Below are 15918 nucleotides of genomic sequence, written 5' to 3' on the forward strand. Positions count from 1 at the left end.
CACCCAATGGGTGTCAGCCCTGGGAATGTGCGGGACCCAAGGGGACAGGAGGCCTTGCCCAAGGCCCTAGAAATCAGTGCACTTCCAGCCAAGAGCAGCACGATGGGACGTGCAGAGGCAGCTGGGTCCCTTCCCAAGGGGTTGGGGGTTGGTTTCCCGCAAACCCAAGCCTCATAAACACGCCCCTCAGCACTCACGTTGTTCTTCACTTTCTGCTGTTCAACTGCCTCCTTGAGCTCGGTGGCCTCCTTCTCCAGGCACCACACCTGGGACTCCAGCTCCTTGAGGCTGAAAGGAGAGAGGGATGTCACCGCTGGGCTACGAATGCCCACAGTGTCCCCAGGCTCTATCTTTGGGGGCCGCTTCTGCTGCTCAGACACCCACACAGAGCCCCTCAGCTGGGGTCAGTCCCCACAGAACAGTCCCACTGCTCCTAACCACCTCACAGGGCATAAGCTTTTAGGGGGGCCCAAGGAACTATCCCTGCCCATTCTCCTCACTCATCCCAACAACCCAGGAGCCTGGGCACAGACTCATGAGGCCACCAGACTTCTACCAGGTGACATTGGCCACTGGGACAGCAGAGGTCAGAGCAGCCGCAGTGGCCAGGGCAGGGGTGTACCCAGACAGCTGGGTTTCAGGGACGCTTTCTCTTCTAGTAAACTGCGCCCTGATACCAGGTACGTGGCTCCTGTTCGATCTGGTCCTGTTCTTTCCCCACAGAACGCGTCAGCTGGCCCCTCCCTGCGGCTACACCAGGCCCTCCAGAGACACTGGCTAGGCCTTCTCACAGTACTGCTGAGCCTGCACCCCCAGCAAGACTCCAGATGCCACTGCTCTTCACTGGGGCCAGCAGAACCCCCTTCATCCAAAACCTAACTCTGCTGAGCCCCAAAGGCTCCTCCCTCGGGTCCCTGCCCAGGCTCTAGGGAAATCAGCCCCAGATGAGCCCCAGATGCCATGGCATCAGTGAGATGTCAGTCCCATCTTCCCACACTTCTCTTCACACCCAGGGGCCTGCTGGGCTACGACTGCCCTCACCATCCAGAGAGCGAGAGGTAGACGCTGTTAGAGCGGGATTAGCCATTCCAAGGCTGACACTTTACTGTGTCAGCTTCGGCATTAGGCTTTAGGATAGGAAAGGTCCCAGGAACACAGGACATGTGAGGTCTAGAAGTGACTGACCACCACCCCCCCGCTCTCCACCCACACCCCGAGGACGTGCCCACCAGACGGGGCTGCTACCAGCCTCAGGGAGTCACTGCCAGCCAGATGAGGACATACTGATCTGTATCTGCTCATGGGCCATGGTCAAAAGCACTTTGAAAACCACCATTCTAATGCATCTCAGGGCCAAACCAAACAATCTAAGTAGCTACGGGCTGAAGTCTGCTGGTTGGCCCACGCAGTCTACCTGGGAATGGCCTCCCACCCCTGCACCGCCTCACCTCGTTACTCTAAAACCAGCCTCCGGAAAGGCCTTCAAGTCAGTTGACTCCTTGGGTCTTGCTTTTACTCCCAAAGAACCTTGACCCCACCCTGAAAACTATGCTGGGACCCCTCAGAGCTTTTCCCTCAAGCCCCCTGCATTATGTAAGAGCCTGTAGCAAACCAGGTCCCTGAGGAGGAAGAGGCAGCAAGCAAGTGGCAAGGACATGCTGACAGCGGTCACAGCCTGAGTCCCAGAACATCTGGTTGGGATTGCTTGTCTCCACCAACAACAGGATGGCCTGACCTAGATGCAGTTTTCTAATGGATTCAGAAGAATATTTTAAAAAGCAGTTTCTGCCAAACTCATCTACCTGGTGCAAAAATTAGGATTAACCATATTTACAACGTGACTTAAGCATCCTACACATTTGCTCTACACTCCCTGTGTGGCCCAAGGATATGATCTTAAAATACAAAAGCAAAAAACAAAACAAGAACAAAAACAAAACCGACCCTAATTAAACACAACCTCTCTACTCCAACAAACACCATGGGAAACCAAGTCCACCAGAGCTTTCTGTGAAGCAGCACACTGGGAAAGGGACATGGAGAACTTGGTTACGGGTCTTCCACAAGGTCCTGTGGGCTCTCTGGCTTCCTTCCCTAGCCCCCGAACATGGAGCCTGAGGCTAAGAACCAACAATGGGCCATGGCCTGAGGAGGCAGAAGCGAGGTGACTCACTGGCTGCCACCCAGGGAACTGGCCAGAACAAGGAAACTTTGTCAGCTGATGGTCTGGGACACATCTGGCCATCTGTATGGGGACGAAGGCCACCCGTCATGACGAAGGCTCCCCTGTGGAGGCCTGGCCACAGACCCGGCTTCCAAGCCTGTGACCCTCTGCTCGGGGACATGTGTCCCAGAGATCACGGCCCAGGGACTCCAAGCCCCCTAAGTCAAGCCATTCCCCCCATGTGTCAGCTCCAGCCTTAGCAACAGCAAACAAACCATCCACTGAGCACAGCCTGGTGCTGGGCCACCCACTGAAGAGAAAACAAGTTTGCCTGCAGTGAAGTTAATCTCGTGGCCAATCCTGTGACTTCGCTCCCAACTGCACTGCCATTGCAAATCTGGGCAGAAAGCTGAGTGACACACCCCCCTCCACACACAGCTTCTCCATCTGGGTGTGCAACCCTTGCCTTGGAAACCCCCCGATCAGCCAGTCCTTCGTCTGAGACATGGATGGATGGACAGAGGGGAGGAGGAATAAAGCCTAGGAAACACCTCCCCACCCCTCTGAGGCACCCGCTGCTCTCCACACAGATGAGTCTCCCTCATTAAGAGGGGGCAAGGAGCACTTTGCAAGGATGACTTTGTCCTGCCCAGGTCTGTCCCATCCTCAGAGCCACTGGAGGGAGAGGGGAAAGGCCAGGGCCTCTGCAGTGGCTCTTCCCCAGGGGGCTGTGCCCCCGGTCAAATGCCCTGGCCTCACCATGCTGAGGCAATGGCCCCCGTTTCCACTTACCGGGCCTGCTGCTCCACCTGGCTGGCCTGGAATGAGAGACAGAAAGCGCCGTGGTCACCATGAGACCGGCCCCATGTGGCAACCAGTCAGGACAGGACCCCGACCATTCTCAGCCCTCTCTACTTGGCAGGATGGACTGTGGTCTTCTCCCTCCCCTGCTGCGGGCTGACCTGGGCATCCTGTGTGTCCTGGGCCTGGCCTGCCTCCAGCAGGGCCTCGATGGACCGGATTCTCTCTGTGAGCTGTGAGTTCTCGGCCCTGGCCTCTTTGAGCTGCCCGTGGAGACCGCTCAGTTCCTCGCGCTTGCTCTTCACCTCTGCCTCGGAGGCCTGCAGTTTGCTGTGCAGCTCTGAGGGACAGGAGAGCAGGGTGGGTAGGGGTAGGAAGCGCTGGGAGGGACATCACCTTCCCCCCCGGCACACAGCACCCAGGGCTCCCTCCCCTGCATCCTCTGTGTGCCTACGCTGCTAAGATGGAGCTGTGACCACTGAGGCATCTTACTAGCTGAGGGACAAAGTCACTCTGGCTTTGCTCTCCAGGACACATTATGCCCTGGGATCACTCCTGGGAAAATGCTAGAAATCTAAAATGGATTCCAGCTGCAGCTGCTAAATGTCTTTTCTGTGGGAAACAGGCTTGTACCAGTGAGTTCTGCTTAGGCAACTGGAACTCAGCACTCCCACCAACCACCCGTTTCCTGCTAGTCTGGCCGCTCTGTTTCCCATGCCTCTACTTCTCATAGGCCAGTGAGGCGTGTGGGTTCCACATCCACCACCTCCCAAATCCCTCCCTGGCTCACCAGTACCCCTGGGGCCACCTGGGCCCACTCTGGTGCCTTTGAACAGAACAGCTACAAAAGCTCCAGCCCTAGTGCCCTGGGCCATTCCTGCTCTGGTCCATTCTCCACCCAGCACCAAATCATCCAAAAGTTCAACAGGTTCCTGCCATCCCTGTCCCAGAGGCCCTGAGTGTACCCACTACACTACACAAGCACCCAAACCTCACAGTGGGGGGTGACCTGGGCCCTGCCCTCTGGCTCCACATTGTTCCAGTCACGCTTGCTGACTTTATGTACCTGCTTCTTGTAAAGGCCAAGTTCAAGTTCATTCCCATTCTCAGGGGTCCTAAGCTGGCCATTTCCACCTCTTCCTGGTCTCAATGAGACCAGCCCCTCCCTTCCCATCATCAAGACTCGGCCTGAATATTCCCTCTGTCTTGGAAAGGATTCCCCAACCATCCCATCTAAAGCTACACCCATTAGAGCAGAGGTCAGCAAACTAGGCCCACAGGCCACCCCTGGCACCCCTCTCTGTTTTTGTAAATAAATCTTTATTGGAAGGCAGCCAGCTCTGTCTGTCTACACCTTGCCTAGGGCTGCTTTGGCATTAGGGCAGCCAAGCTGAGCAACTGTGACAGACCCCAAGTCTGGTTCTTCAAAGACACAGCACCCTGCTGTAGGCCATGCTGGCTATCCAAAGCCTGTAGAGCGCTTTGTCAATGCACAGCCATCTGCCTGTGTCTCTCTGCCATATCACCGGTCTCTCCTGCAGGAACAGGACCCTGCTGCCACGGCTTCTCTCCTGGCCAAGCACTGGGTGCCCACGGCAGTGCTCGGCCCACACCAAGCCAGTGACGACGGAGCTATCCCTGGCCGTGCCCCACTCTATTTCTCCAGATGCCCTCTCCCCTACACTATGCCACATTCTTTGGATGGCAAAGGTGACCTCTAGGCCTAGGGAGACCACAGGTCCACCTTCCAAACCTGGCCTCTTGGGCTGAGTGAGCCAGGAAAGCCAGAAAGGTCCAAAAGGTAGCAGCTGAGAAGGTCAGCGAAGGCCTGTGGGGTGCTGTAGCTCATCCAGAACCACAGCTCTAGGTCGGGGCCCCATGCAGGAGAGGCTCCAGCTGGAGGCACCTTGCATACCCCAACTCCCCAGCCCAGCTCTCACATGGTTGGTGCTATCACCACCTCATGACTCCCTGGGGAACAGAGTCAGGGACCCCATGCCACCTCTCCTGCCCACAGGGTTGGCCCGTTTCTGGGGTTCTGGCCTGGCGGCAGTGGGACCAGGTGGTGTACAGATGCACATGTGGCACAAACCCAGGCGCGTGGGGGCCTTGGAGTCTGGGCACTGCCCTTACCGGCCATCTGCTTCTGCTGCTCCTGGGCCTTCTCGGCGTCGGCCCGCAGGCTGGCGTGGCTGCTCTGGGAGCGGCACAGTTCCCGGCTGACCTCATCTAGGCGCTTCTGTAGGGCCTCCTCACTCTCTTTGTGAGCTGCCTGGGGACCAGGCACAGGGGAGAGGGCCATGAGGAGGTTGGAAGGATGCTGCACCCCCAGCGGGCTCTGAGGCCAAGGACCATAGAGAGCCCTTCACATCCTGCCAACCTGCCCCAGCAACCGCTATAAGACGGTCCTGGATTTCGGAAGTTGGTTCACCCAGTGAGAACTCCAGGGGGCCCCCCACCCTGGCCCCCGCAGAGTAAGTGCTCGGGGATGGGTCCCAGGTGAAGAAGCGTGGTCACTAAAATGCTAACATTTCAACCTCACTGTGATGCACAGAGATGTTTCCCGCAACCTAAACCTCCAGTCTAACCTGCAGATTTCCCATGTGGGCCCTTCCAAGGTTCATCCCTGTCAAGCTTTCTCTGGGGAAGCCCTACTCTAGGCACTGTGTGTGCATCAGCACAGCCAACCCCCAGCAGGCCCAGGACGCAGAGGAGGCAGCCACACCACACCCCCCCACCCTCCCTCACCACTGGTGGTCGGCTCCCCGAATCTCCGGTGTCAGGGAGGAGACAGAGTCTCTGTGACCCCAGGCTGGGGATGGGAGCCCAAGGCCTGGGAGGACAGGAGGTGCCCAGAGTTTGGGGCTTACTGGGAAGAGCCAGGCTGAGGCCTTGGCCTTTTAGAAATGGCACACATAATGGTGGCAAGCTGGGGGCCAGAGTGGAGGTTCCAGCTCCAGAAGCAGAACCATCCAGAAACCTTTAAAACATAATCATGGCCAGGTCCACCCCCGAGGGTTCTGATCTCCCTGGTAGGGGCCAACCTCCCTTACATGAAAATCAGTGCACAGCAAATTATCCCTCTTGATTCCACCCAAACCATCCACACCGTGTTCCTTTTCAGGCCCTTGTACCGACCCCAGCATCAGTCTGCACGTCTGTGGTGTCAGCACCTTCCACAAGACAGCTCCCTGCTCCATATACTGTAGCCTAACTTTGGGGACTGAGCTGAGGAAGGGCCCAGAGTTCTTCGGGCCACCAGGATTTCCTCCTCATCCCGAAAAGTTAAATGCATAGCAGGCGTGACATCAAGGCTCCCCACACCCAGGCATCCTGCCCCCAAACTGGCCAGCTAGGGGATCCAAAAGTCATCAGGCCAACAAGCACCAAATCCCTGGGCTGAGACCACACCGGGTATTGCCCAGTGCACTCTGGGGACAGAGATAACCTTCCTCCCTCTGAGAAAACAGGCTCCTGGGAAGAAAAATGCTTCCAGGCCACTGCCAGAGGCTGAGAGGGAAGGGCACCTGCTCAGCCTCAAAGCCAGAGACTGCAGTACCACAGGTGGTAGCCAAGAGCGTTGGGGCTGGACCCACAGGTTCAGATCTCCCCTCTGCATGAACTCGGGACCAGTTACTTAACTCCTCTGTGTCTCAGATTTCCTTACAGGTCATTACAGGTAATATCTCATGGGATTAGAATGAGAATTCGCCAAGTTATGCTTTCAAAGCACTGAGGACAACGCTTACCACACCGCAAGCCCCCATTCTACGCAACCTCGCTATCGCTATTATGAATGAGGCCCAGGCTGAGGGTTCCAGCCTGAGCCCCGCCTGGGCCACCAGCTGTCAAAATTCTCGCTGCCAAGGAGATGACCCAAGGTGGCTGTATGAGCTCGGGTCTGTCCCCGCTCTCCAGAGGTTTGGTGAGTGGAGTGTACAGGGCACCAAGGAGGCTGCTCCCCACACTCACTTGTAGCTGTAGGATCTGCTTCTCAAAGGCGGCCGTCTTGGTCTCCAGAGCCTTCCGCTGCTGCTCCTCCTGCCGTGCAGCCTCCGACTTCTCCACCAGTTCTTTGCTGACCTTGCTGAGCTCCTGCCGGAGCTTGGCCAGCTCGGCGTTCTGCCTGCAAGACAGTCCCCAGACCCCAGCTGACGGACAGAGCAGCCCCGGGTCCGCTCTCGCTGGCCCCTAGGGCTGGCCCTGAGTGATGGGCGGGCTGGTGGGCAAGCCTTCCCTCCCGGGCACCTTCTCTTTCACAAGTGGCTGCCTAAGTCCTGAAGCTACTACCAAGGCCTCCTGTGCTACATCAGTCGTGGTGAACTCTGATGTGAAGACCTCTGACTAGCATGGTATATGGACCATACAGAGCAAAGAGCTGAATGTGTGCTACAATATCCTATGGGAACCCTACCCAGAAACAGCTGGAAAATTTGGAAAGAAGAGGCAAGATGCCCTCTACCTCACTGCTGACCCAGGACCAGATAGGCTCCAGATGTCAGCCAACTGGTCGCAGTACCCCTGTAGGCCAGGGACGGGAACAGCCAGCCAGCCAACTAGACCACAGCTAGGCGGGAGGCCACCAGAAGTGGGGCACTGAGGCACTTCACAAAATAGACCCTGTAACACAGCGCAAAAGCTGGATCTTAGGACTGGTGACAAGTCCAGAAGCGAAGGAAGGAGACTTGATTTAAAGGAAAAGAAAGACAGCTCCAGACCCACCTTCCCCAGTGTGAGGAGGCGATCAGCATGTCGGTGTCCTTCATTAGGACACAAGACACGTCTTCAAGGCAGAGCCGACTATCCAGCCAAGGGCCAGTACCAGGCCAGACAAAGGGGACAGACAAGACTGCCCACCACCCAGCAAGGTGGCAACAGACCAGAGGAAGGCAAGAAGCCCGGCCAGCTATGCTCTGCTGGTCAAGAGGTATGGGGCTCCCACCTCTGTGCACCTGGCTTTTCCCACCTGCACCAGGGTGGTCGTCCCAAAGCCCTCTGCGGGGCCATCGGCTCATGGTCTAGAAGGCCAAGATTCTGGACAGGAGGGCTTGCAGGAAAGGCTGGACTCCAGCTCCTGGGGCTGGAGGTGGGAGGCTCGGCGGGCGGCCCCTTGGGACTGCTCTGGAGCTCCAGGCAGGGCCCTGGGTCACTGACCGCACACAGGGCAGAGCTTCCATGAAGGGCATCACTAGCTGCCACCTCAGGGTGACAGGTCTATAGGCTCCTCACTTTCCCACGGAGCGCTGTTCCTCCCCATGTTCACTTCACCTTCTGTTTGTAGCTGCTAAGGAAACCACACACAGCCCCCCACCGACCCCCAGCCTGCTGAGAGGTCAGGCTGGAGACAAAGATGTGAACATGCACACCCAGAGGGCATGTACAGACAGAAGGGACCAGCCTGGGGAAGGAGGCCTTTAGATCACACTCCGACCAATGTCCCTGCCCCGGCAAAACCAGACACATGGACACAGACTCCCCTCCCTGGTCCAGCTCCTGGGCCGACGGGTGTCCCACCTGACTTGCAACTAAAGGACAAAGAACACTCTGTCAGTACTCCTTTTGGCAAACGGGGATGCTCTAGAGACAACAGAGAACCCTGGAAAGTCCCTCTGGGAGACTTCAGGTCAAGAGAAGGCAAAAAAGTGTGAATCAGAAGAAAACGCAGTGGGGCTTCTCCTGGGCCAGCATGTGGAGACCGTAATGCCCCCATCAGCAAGTCCAAGCCACGTGGCCCTTCATTCAAGTGAGGTCACTGGGGCCCTCTGGGGTCGGCCCACTCACCGGATGCCCTGGCTCTTGAGCTCCTAACAGGCGAGACTGAGAGCAAGAGCCCTGCTAAGCCAGTCGGGCCATGTGCTGTGAGGGGTATTTACTCCTTACTACCCGTGCACCTGAGGCAAATGTCCCTTCCAGCTCAGGAGACCCCCTCCCTGGTGGAGAATCCAGGGGCTCAGGCCCACATCACCATCAGACTCTGATCCTGGACAATCTGCAAGCCCCTGATATTCTGGACCAACATCAGACATTTTCAAAAGCCTCCTAACAGGATGTTGTGAAGAAGGACCTGGAAGAGGATCTGCTTCCCAGAAAGGTTAGAGGCCAGCACCAGCCAGGACCTGAGAGGCCCCTGATTGTGTGGACGCCCGGCACAGGCAGGCTGGGGCTCGCCAGCTCTCCTGGGGCCTTGACTACATATGAGGATGCCAGCCATGCACAGGAAGGCTTGGTTGCTCAGAACCAGACAGGGAGGGAGAGTCAGGCCGGAGCCCTCACCAAGGTGGCTGTGCAAGTGCACCACAAGCCCCTTTGCTCATGTGGGGGACCTACGCAGGCCACCATGCCAGCCCCACAGCCAGTAAGAAGCTGGAGCGCACCCAAACAGCCCCAAAGGAGGTGTGAAGGACCCTCCCCAGCTCCGGAGCCCCAGAAACGGGTCCTCGTGCTGTCTGAAGCGGGTGCTTGGCTTACTTGCTCTCCACCTGGCTTGTGGCCTGGTTCAAGGCATCCCTCAGGATGGAGTTCTCCTGCTGCAGACGAGCCAGCTGTGTGTTGGGGCCGTTCTCCAGCTGCTCCTGCAGAGTCCGGATCTGAAAAGCCAATGAAGAGGCGTCGGAGAGAGCTGGCTTCTGAAGCCCGGCCGGTGAGGACCCAACCCAGCCCACAAAGGCAATGAGGGTATCACCTTCTCCACATGAGGGGAGGAGAAGCCCTCCAAACTGCACAGTTCCAGCGTCAGAGGCAGGGGGACCCCCCGCAAGCACCCCCGCTCTCCTCTCCTCCTCCCCGTTCACAGCCTCCAGGCAGCGAGCACTCGGCCTGGGCCGCAGGCCTGCCCTGAGCACACCACCTCTGACAAAGCCAGGTGAAGTGCCCTGACTCCAAGCACAGAGCCACAAGCCACAGCTGACAGTGGCCCTGAGGGAGTCTCGTTTCCTGCCCATTGACTTCCTGGGGTGCAGCCCGAGCCACGCAGTAGCCCACCGCAAATGGAGCGCCGGTCGCGGCGCGAGGCTCTGGGCTGGGGCTCCACAGGCAGGGCTGGGCAAGTGGCCCCCGCTGGCCTCAGGCAGCTCATGCCTCTTGCCTCAAGGGGTCCTCCCAACCTTGAGTGAAGAAAGCAGAGCCAGCACGACTGTGGAGCCCCATGAAGGCCAAAAGCTTGACCAACCAGCACCCGGGAGATGAGACGTGGCGTGGGCCACTTAGGACCAGGCAGTTTTAAAAAACAGTGCTCTTTCCAGTCTGTTTTCTATCTTCCTGACTGTTGACATGAAACACACGCACAGCGGGCAGACCAGAGCTGGCCAGATGAAATGGCCCCTCCCTCCAAAACCAGACCAGAGGCTGAAGACCAGGTGTCCTCCAGCGCCTACCGGGGTCTGCCCACCCCAGCCCACAGCCCAGGTCCCGCAGCCCCGCCCACCTTGCCCTGCAGCTGCTGCACTTCCTTCACGTGCTCGCGGTAGCTGGCCTGCATGCGCGCCTGCACAGCCGTGATCTCCTGTTCCCGGGCCACGAGCTGCTTCTTCACCTTGGCCTCCCCAGCTGCGGCCTTAGCCTTCTCTGCGGCCAGCTCCTAGGAGAGCGTAGAGGGCAGAGAGGCGGTTAGTTAAGTGAGGGCGGGAACTCGGGAGCTTGTTGCGGGGCGGGGGGGCAATGTCCTCACAGCCCAGATATCACCTCATCACCTAATTGCTCCCTGAGTTCCCAGACACACTAAGTCAGCCACTGCAGAGAGCCAGCAGGAGACAACGAGAGGTCTGCGGAAAATCCTACTGGCCTGACCAGTAGGGGTCTTGATGTCAGGCCTTGGCCACGTGAAAAGCAGGGGATGCTGGAAGCTGTGTAAACATGCCACATGGTCTTGGGGTCTCCTGGACTACTGGCTAGGCCCTGCTGAGGGGATGGCATGCTGGCTAGGCTGGGTCCTGGACATCTGGGCCCTGGAATGCCCTACTCGAGTGCTTGTATCAGGACCGAAGAGGCAGTGGGCCTTGATGGCTGGGGTGGGGAAAGGGACAATGCCCATCCCACCATGACTAGGGGGTCAGCCCGCTCCTGCAGGAGCCTGGGTCTCTGGCTCAGCTGCTCTGTCCTCCCCCTAGCCTAGGGAGCATCTGCTCTGCTCAGCATCAGAGGCCCATAATGAGCACAGGATGCTGGGTCAGGGACCTGAAGCCTCAGGAGGAGGCAGAGCACAGGGTAGGAGAGGGGCTGGCTGGAGTCTATGTCATTCCTGAAAGAATGGCCATGGCCAGAAGCCATGGGAAGTGTCAATTGTGGGGAGGCTGATGCAAAGAGGCCACTGGGGCTCCAGGTGCTCTCTGACTGGCGGGCCTCCACCCAGGCTGACAACTACCCAGTATGGGCCCAACTAGCCTGGGTGACAAGGTGACCAAGCATCTCACAAGTTCCAGCCCCTGTCCCATCCCTCTCCTGGGCAGGAGACCAGAGAAGTGGGAAATCCTCTCATTTTCCAGGCCACGGCTGCCAGGGAGACCTATCCCTAAGCGCCAGAGTGTCCCTCCCGGGGCTGGGATGGGAGCAAATCAGAGGCTGGGGGAGGAGCTAGGCTGATGGGGTGGCTGCTGGGCTCAGAGCTGCGTGTGTTGCCCAGCCTTCCCTGAGGCCATCTTGGACCCCATGGCCTCACCATTCAGTCATCTTCCTGGCCCTGCCCAGGGAGAGCGCCCACAGGAGTGTGAGGTCCACGCCAAGGGACACGTCACTGACTACTACAGGAACGGGAGACCACTGTGCATCCTCCCTGACAGACACAAGTGTCTCACTCCATTCTCTCGGTAAGATGGGGGTCACGATCCCCATTTTACAGCTGATCTCACAGAGCCCTGGGGGAGATATGTCACCCAGGGCTGGGAAGGCTTCCTCTAGCCATGTGCTCACCTGGGGCCTCAGTGGCCACTCACTAACAAGCAGCCTGTTAGGCTGAGCCAAGCGAGGTGGCTAGGATCACAGGGGACATACAATGACACATGACTGCAGTGATGCCTCCGTGGCGCTGGGAGAAGAAAATGGGGTTCTGGAAGGCTTCTTGAGGGATGGAGGCTAAAGGAATCTTCATGGGTAAGAGGGAAATTTCCAGCCAGCCACGCAGTGAAAGGCTTCGGAGGCCAAGAGAGGAGCAAGAGGAGAGGCCCAAGGGCGGCAACGAAGAGCCACGTGTTGGGGGAGCAGATGGAGCGGGAGCTCAGGGGTGCAGGCTCCGGTGTGAGGATGAGGAGCGGCTGGCAGAGCTTGCAGAGGGCCCTCACAGGACCACGTTAGCACTTGGAAGCCCAAGAGGGCCTCCTTGGGCTGCAGGGAGGCGGGTATGGTAAAGGAAGGCAGGCCTGGAGGGACGCCTCAGAGCGAGATGGGTGACGAGCACCCAGCGGCTGTCCCCACGTGTCTCACAAAGCCCTGTGGCTTGTAGACTGGGAGCTACTCTATCGGGCGAGAGCTGGAACGCATCTGGACGTGGGGAGGGTGTCTACAGGTGGACTGCCGCTGTGGGTGTGGAATTCTTGCCAAGTGGCTACCACTGAGAGAGAGTAGTAAGTGTCCAGCATGAAGGAAGCACCTAAGGGGCTCCTGTGGGGTACATTCCCCCCTTGCGTCTGCGGCCCACAGTGGCTAGAGACCCCAGGAATGGAGAAGAGACAGGGCACTGTGACCGTCTGAGGCTGCACCCATTCACTCACCGCACCTCCAGCTGACCCTAAATTCAAGGGGGCAGACACAAGAGCTGGCCAGACACCGGCACAGCCGAGCAGCTGTGGGAACACTTGCTCCCACTTCCTCTCACTTGAACTTTATTTGGCTGGGGGAGGGGGGAGGTGTCAACAGATTTCACAGGGATGGCTGTGTCCGGAAACAGGACACAGAAGGAAGGCTCCCCGAAACCACAGACTTAACCAGTGGTGTGCTGTCCAGCTGGCAGAGCATGACCCAAGACGAACCATCCAGAAGGCTCATCTTTTGCTCTTGCCTTCCCCACCACACAAACTTCACTGTCTGGCTCAGGGCTACATCTCTCCAACTGGGGTCAGAAACTCAGGCTGCCTTGTTTCCAACTAGTCTTGAACGAGCAGATGGAGGGGCTCTGAGGAAGGGCCACAGGCCAGATTGCATGGGACATCACCAGTCCTGGGCCATGTGCCTGGGCCTGCTGCCTGGACAGGAGAAGCAGGTGAGCAGTGAGAGGATGAGAGCAAGCCACAGAATTTTACTGAAAAAGACAGCTTTGAACTGTGTGTAGTGCTCTCTTCAGGAGAAAGGCAAGGGAAGAAGCCCAGTGAGTTCTGACAGCCATGGGGTGGGGGGGTGGCCCCTTATGCCCTGTGTCCCGACACATCGTGAATGATGCCCCCAGCCCTCAGGGGCGGCACGGACCCGTGACAATCATTCCGGAAGTACAAGTGGTACCTGGGCAAGCCGTCAGCTGCCACTAAGGAGTTGGCCGTTTCCCTGCAGGTCTGCTCCACAGAAAGCAGAGAAGGGAGAAAAGCAGCTCCTTTACTCCCCTCCCGAGATTTTGTTCCCATTCTCAACAAAACCACTGTGTCCGCTGGGCCCAACCTCCTTTCAGGGTGCATACCCTAAAAAGATGGCCCATCACGACCTGAGGGCCCTAACCCCCGTCTTCAGGTCCACCTGTGTTTAGTCCCATGGTTACGGGAGGGGGGCCACCACCGTGGAACCTGCTCCAGGGCATCAGGCTCCCAGATGCACCACTGCAGGAGGCAGTGGTGAGCCGGCAGGCCCAAGCAGGGAGCCAAGGTGGAAATGCCGCCCCATGCTCCCACGGCCCGGGGCCTGGGGGTACTCAGGACAGGCATGCAAGCAGCAGTACCTTGTTGAGCTCCCTCAGCTTGCTCTTGGCGACAGCCGCGTCTTCATGCTCTGCAGCCAGCAGCTTCTCCTTCTCCTCCAGCTGGCGCTTCAGAATCGCCACGGGATCGCCCTTCTGAGTGGCCTAGAAGTACCAAGGGGCATTAACCAAGGGGCCACGTCCCCCCACCCCAGCAGTCAGACTGGGACCCACGACGAGATAGCAGGGGCCTGATCAAGTGGGATGGGGCTTCTATATGAGCTGGTTCTAACCTGACTGCACACGTTTCTGGGAACAGCTCCCCGGCCTCGACTTACCCAGGGTGCCAGGCCTCTAGGCCCACTGTACAGAAGAGCTGTTTAGACCAAAGCTTCGGTTCTCAGGGCTAGCTTTTAGGAGCATGGAGTTTCCCACAAACTCAGACCAATGGTGGCCAGGGCCTCTTCCTACCCCATGGAGGCGCAATGAGCCATCGTTCCCAGCTTGGTGCCCAACCTGTAGCTGCTGTGTGAAGCCTCAGGCTGCTAGCTGAAGCCTGGGGACCTTGGGATGGGAGGTCTCCTACTATGGGGATAGTGGCCTGAGGTGGGTCCGGGCCTGTTCTCTTAGAGGAGTGGTCCTCCTGATCTCATCCAGTGGCTCACATGCCAGGAGACACCCTTCCCTCCCCAAGCTCACTGAGCGAGGAGCTCCCCTGTGACATACAACGTGCCCACCTCGGCGAGGGCCAGGAAGGAAGTAAGCCCCGCTGGTCTCAGGGCAGGGGTTCACATGTCTGGCTCTCAGGATACATCAACTCCGACCTCATTAACCACAAAGGTGCCACAAATTCTCTAGCAAAATTACCTACAATTCCGACTTTGGGTAAGGAACAAATGCGCGCCACACAGCATCTCCTGGGGGCAGCTCACTCACCACCAACACCACCGGGCAGGTGCTGGCCTCTGAGAAGGCCCCCAGTGGCAGGAGGGGCAGCAGAGAAAGGGGTTTCTGAGATAGTCTTCAGGGCCCCCCACCATGCAGTTGGTCCCTACACCATCTTTATTGCCCCAGAGCCCTGGCCACAAACCAACTAGGCCCCCGCTGCCTTGTTCACCCTCAGGCATCTGGAACCAGACCCGGTCCCTGGCCTGAAATGGCCTTCTTATTTCTGTGGCTAGGCTGGTGGCCGGGCTGAGGCAGAAGCCGAAGCGTAATGGGGTGATTCATGCAGCCTGTGAAGGGGTGGCAGGCTTCTGCCGAGATAGGCAAGCGGAGGCTGTTTCAGGACCTCTGTGCAGCTAAGCAAGCTGCTCGTGGCCAGCCCACCCGGGACCATTCAGGCGAGGCTGGGGTCCCAGGTGAGAACTGCAACTTGCCGGCCCCTAAGGGAAGAGTAGGAGGGTAGGTCCACCTTATGCCAGGTGTCCTGAATGACGCCAGCCTTCTCGGACAGGATCTCAATGAGCCGCTGGGCCTCCCCCTCGTTGAACACCATGCTTCCAACCGTGGACACCAGTGTCTTGTAGGGGAGGTAGAGAGGGCTGTCGGAATCCGGGGGCCCTGTGCAGTGAGAGAGAAGGAGCAGGGACTTACCCTCAGACCCCAGCAACCAAGCTGGTTCTGCCTCAGAGCAGCAGGGAGCCAGGCTGAGCCAAGGCCTCCCAGCTGCTGGGGCTGTGCAGGTTAAGGGCAGAGCCTCCATGGGTACCCCACGCTTTTTCGGAGAACTGAGAAGCAGACCACACTACAGGTCCTCCACCATCCTCCCAAGTGCCCAAAGAGAGCAGAGGGGGAGAGGTCCTTGAGGAAAGAAAGGATGTTATCCTGGACTAGGGAAGATGCCACCCCACATTTTATTATCAAACTGAGCAGAATTAAGCAAGGCATACTTTCCCCAAAGGTGCTTTTTTCCTTCCTTCTTTTTCCAGCCAACTGCTTGGTCCAGTTCTTGCCCTGCACAGCCCAGCAAGGTTTAGCCCTTAGCCATGACTGAGTCCTATGGCCCCACGACCCCTCATACACAAAGACCTCACAGCCACAACCCAGTGGTCAGGAGAGGAGGATGGAAAGCAAAGGTTCCTGCCTCTCAGGTTGCATCTCTGTGGTCCAGGGGAAAAGGAAGCTCTTCGCACACATCCGG

The 15918-nt window shown here is 58.2% G+C and overlaps 1 protein-coding gene across 7 annotated transcripts in view; it reads right to left on the reverse strand.

Moving 5' to 3' along the window:
• RRBP1 (ribosome binding protein 1) overlaps positions 1-15918 on the reverse strand; it is a 63127-nt gene that overhangs the window by 9772 nt on the left and 37437 nt on the right. For all 7 annotated transcript variants that reach the window (XM_059134102.1, XM_059134105.1, XM_059134101.1 and 4 more), the window contains exons 3-11: positions 15190-15338; positions 13818-13940; positions 10389-10541; positions 9434-9552; positions 6938-7091; positions 5099-5237; positions 3127-3305; positions 2957-2982; positions 198-288 (exon numbers count right to left, since the gene is read on the reverse strand). In XM_059134102.1, coding sequence (XP_058990085.1) covers positions 198-288; positions 2957-2982; positions 3127-3305; positions 5099-5237; positions 6938-7091; positions 9434-9552; positions 10389-10541; positions 13818-13940; positions 15190-15338 — 1133 coding nt within the window. The remainder of the gene's footprint in view (positions 1-197; positions 289-2956; positions 2983-3126; positions 3306-5098; positions 5238-6937; positions 7092-9433; positions 9553-10388; positions 10542-13817; positions 13941-15189; positions 15339-15918) is intronic.

Source organism: Mustela lutreola, chromosome 9 (assembly GCF_030435805.1).
Source record: "Mustela lutreola isolate mMusLut2 chromosome 9, mMusLut2.pri, whole genome shotgun sequence".
NCBI classification, from domain to species: Eukaryota; Metazoa; Chordata; class Mammalia; order Carnivora; family Mustelidae; genus Mustela; species Mustela lutreola.